At 80.2% G+C, this 2,500-nt stretch overlaps 1 protein-coding gene and 1 non-coding gene across 2 annotated transcripts in view; one reads left to right on the top strand and one right to left on the bottom strand.

Moving 5' to 3' along the window:
- Positions 1-213: 213 nt before the first annotated feature.
- Positions 214-365, bottom strand: LOC134426226 (5.8S ribosomal RNA). Its single transcript, XR_010029931.1, has one exon. It is a non-coding gene; the product is annotated as a 5.8S ribosomal RNA (ribosomal RNA).
- Positions 366-581: 216 nt separating this feature from the next.
- The window catches only part of LOC134425996 (collagen, type I, alpha 1a-like), a 2,719-nt gene continuing 800 nt past the window's right edge, over positions 582-2,500 (top strand). Inside the window, exons 1-2 of the mRNA XM_063170990.1 lie at positions 582-1,137; positions 1,190-2,500. The exon at positions 1,190-2,500 is cut by the window's right edge and continues 466 nt beyond it. Coding sequence (XP_063027060.1) covers positions 582-1,137; positions 1,190-2,500 — 1,867 coding nt within the window. The remainder of the gene's footprint in view (positions 1,138-1,189) is intronic.

Raw genomic sequence — 2,500 nt, 5'->3', positions numbered from 1 at the left:
CGACGACGCCCGCCGGGCCGCAGGCAAGGGGATCGGGGCCGCCGAGGGGAAACGCTTCCCTCGCCGAACCGCCTGACCGCCTTCCCTCCGGGCACCGGCGGGACGCCGCCGCCGCCGCCGCCGCCGCCGCCGCCGCCCGCCGCGGGCAACGGGCCTGCGAGGCGACCCAGCCGCGCCGCCGGGGTGGCCCCCGGACGGCGATTGATCGTCAAGCGACGCTCAGACAGGCGTAGCCCCGGGAGGAACCGGGGCCGCAAGTGCGTTCGAAGTGTCGATGATCAATGTGTCCTGCAATTCACATTAATTCTCGCAGCTAGCTGCGTTCTTCATCGACGCACGAGCCGAGTGATCCACCGCTAAGAGTTGTCTGGCTTTCGGGCGCCGCTCAGGCCGAGCGGCCCCTTTGTCTCTCGCGCCGAGGACGCGCGGGCGCGCGCCTGGCTTCGACCGTACGAGCACACAGAGAAACGGAAGGGGGAAAAAAAGAGATCGGAGAAGCCCACGCTCCGAAGGACCGCCAAGAGGCGGGGGAGCCCGCGCCCCCGACCGCCTCCCCCCGCGAGGGGAGACGCCGACCTCACATGCCGTCCTTCGGAGGCGGCCCAGGCGCCCGGGCTCGGCCCGGCCTCCGCGCGGAGGGCCACGCGGCGCGCGCCGGGCACGCGGGGGCACGGCGGCCCGCCCGCTCTCGCTTTCACGGGACGACGCGCACACACACACACACACGGCTCGGGCCACACGCGGCCGGGGGCGCGGCCGTCGGCCCCCGCACACGCCGGCTCCCCTTCGGCCCCCTTCACCGCGGGGCTCGCGGCGCGCCGCCGCGCCGCCGCGCGGCCGGCTCTCTCTCTTCCACGGCGGCCTCACCCCGCTCGAGACGGCACGCGACGACGGCCGTGCCGCCGGCGCGCCTTCCCGCCCGGCGGGACCGCTCCCGCCGGGCGGGCCAGCGTCCGGGCGGACGCGCTCCGCCGCCGGCCCCGGAGGCGGACGCCACCGAGACCCGAGCCGGCGTCGCCAGCGCCCGAGGCCTGCCGGACGGCAGGCCCCGCCGTCGCCGGGGCCGCACTCCCGGGGCCCCCGCCGCCGCGTCGCACCGCCGGGGCCCCTTGCCTCGGCACGCGCCCGGCGGAAGGCGTACGGCGCTGAGCCGGGGGGCAACGCCCGCTCTCCTCGTTTTCACGCGGAGACCGGGCGGGGGAAGCGCCCCCGCGGCCGCCCGCACGCCTTCCTACGGCCCACACGCGGCCGGGAAGGGCGACGGAGGACGCGACGTGCAGGGCCCGGGACGGGACCGCCGCCGGCGACGGCGGGCGCCCTCCGGCCGACCGTCCCCGCTGGGGGGGGACACCCGTCGAGCGGCGCCGCCGCCGCTCGGCACGGGGTCGCCCGCGCTCGCGGGCCTCCGCCGACGGAGGGCCCGCCGGACGCTCGCCCCCGGGGGAGGCGGGCGATCGAGCCGGGCGGGGGACGGCCGGCGGACGGCGCCGCCGGTGCGTTCGAGGAGGAAAGGCCGCCGAGGGGAGAGGGGCGGACGCGCGGGACGCGGCGCCGCGCGCAGCGAGACACCGCGGCAAGCGGGCCGAGGAGAGAGCGCGGCGGGCCCCGGCGGGCCGCAACCCCGCGGCCGAGGAAAGGCAGAGAGCGGGCGCTCTCTGCCGGCGTCGCCCGTTACGACGAGGCGAGCGGGTCGGCCCCCGCGGCCGACCGCGCGCCGCGGCCTCTCCGCCGAGGCCGGGCCGCGGAGAGGGGGGGGCAGGGCGCCCCTCCCCGGCGCGGCGCGGTTACCCCCGCGCGCGCGTGCGGCAGGGACGACGACGACGACGACCACGACGGAGGGAGCGGCCGGCGGGCCGCGGACACCACCGCAGGGGCTCGGCGGGAGTAGCTGCCTCCCCACCCCTCAGTGGCGCCGCACCGCCGCCCGGCGACAACCGCCGCCGCCGCCGCCGCCGCCGCCGGCACCGCCGCCGCCACGGCGGGCCGCGCCGAGCCGCCCGAGTCTTTAAACCGCCGCCCGGCTCGCCGGCCCCCTTTCGGCACCCCCGCAGCGGCGTTTGGCGACGCCGAGGGGGGAAACCTGGGGGGGGGGAACCGCCGAGGCGCGGAGCGCTAGGTACCTGGCCCTGGGGCGAGGGAAACGACCTGCATGGCCCCGCCGGGGTGCCTCCCCCGCTGCCGCCCTCGGGGAGCGTCCACCGGCGGGGGCGCGCCCGCCGTCTGCCGCCACCACCGCCGCGTCCTTCTCGGGGCCCGGGGTTTCCCTCAGTAGCCCGGCGCTGCGCCCGAGAGGACCGCCGCGGCTCGGGCCGCCCCGCCGGCGCGGGGACGCGGCCCGACCGCCGAGCGCGCCGCGCCCTGCGCAGCGCGCGCGCCCCGAAGCGCGGCCCGGAACGCCCGGAGGGCTCGGCCCTCGGCCGCGCGAGGGGCACCGCTCGGCCCGAGAGCGGGAGCTCCGCCGGCGCGGCAAAGCCCCGCTCCCCGGTGCGGGAAGGGCCGG

The sequence above is a fragment of the Melospiza melodia genome, chromosome 17 (genome assembly GCF_035770615.1).
Source record: "Melospiza melodia melodia isolate bMelMel2 chromosome 17, bMelMel2.pri, whole genome shotgun sequence".
Taxonomy (NCBI): Eukaryota; Metazoa; Chordata; class Aves; order Passeriformes; family Passerellidae; genus Melospiza; species Melospiza melodia.
Note: the sequence above shows the minus strand (reverse complement) of the source record. Positions and strands in the feature narration are given on the sequence as shown.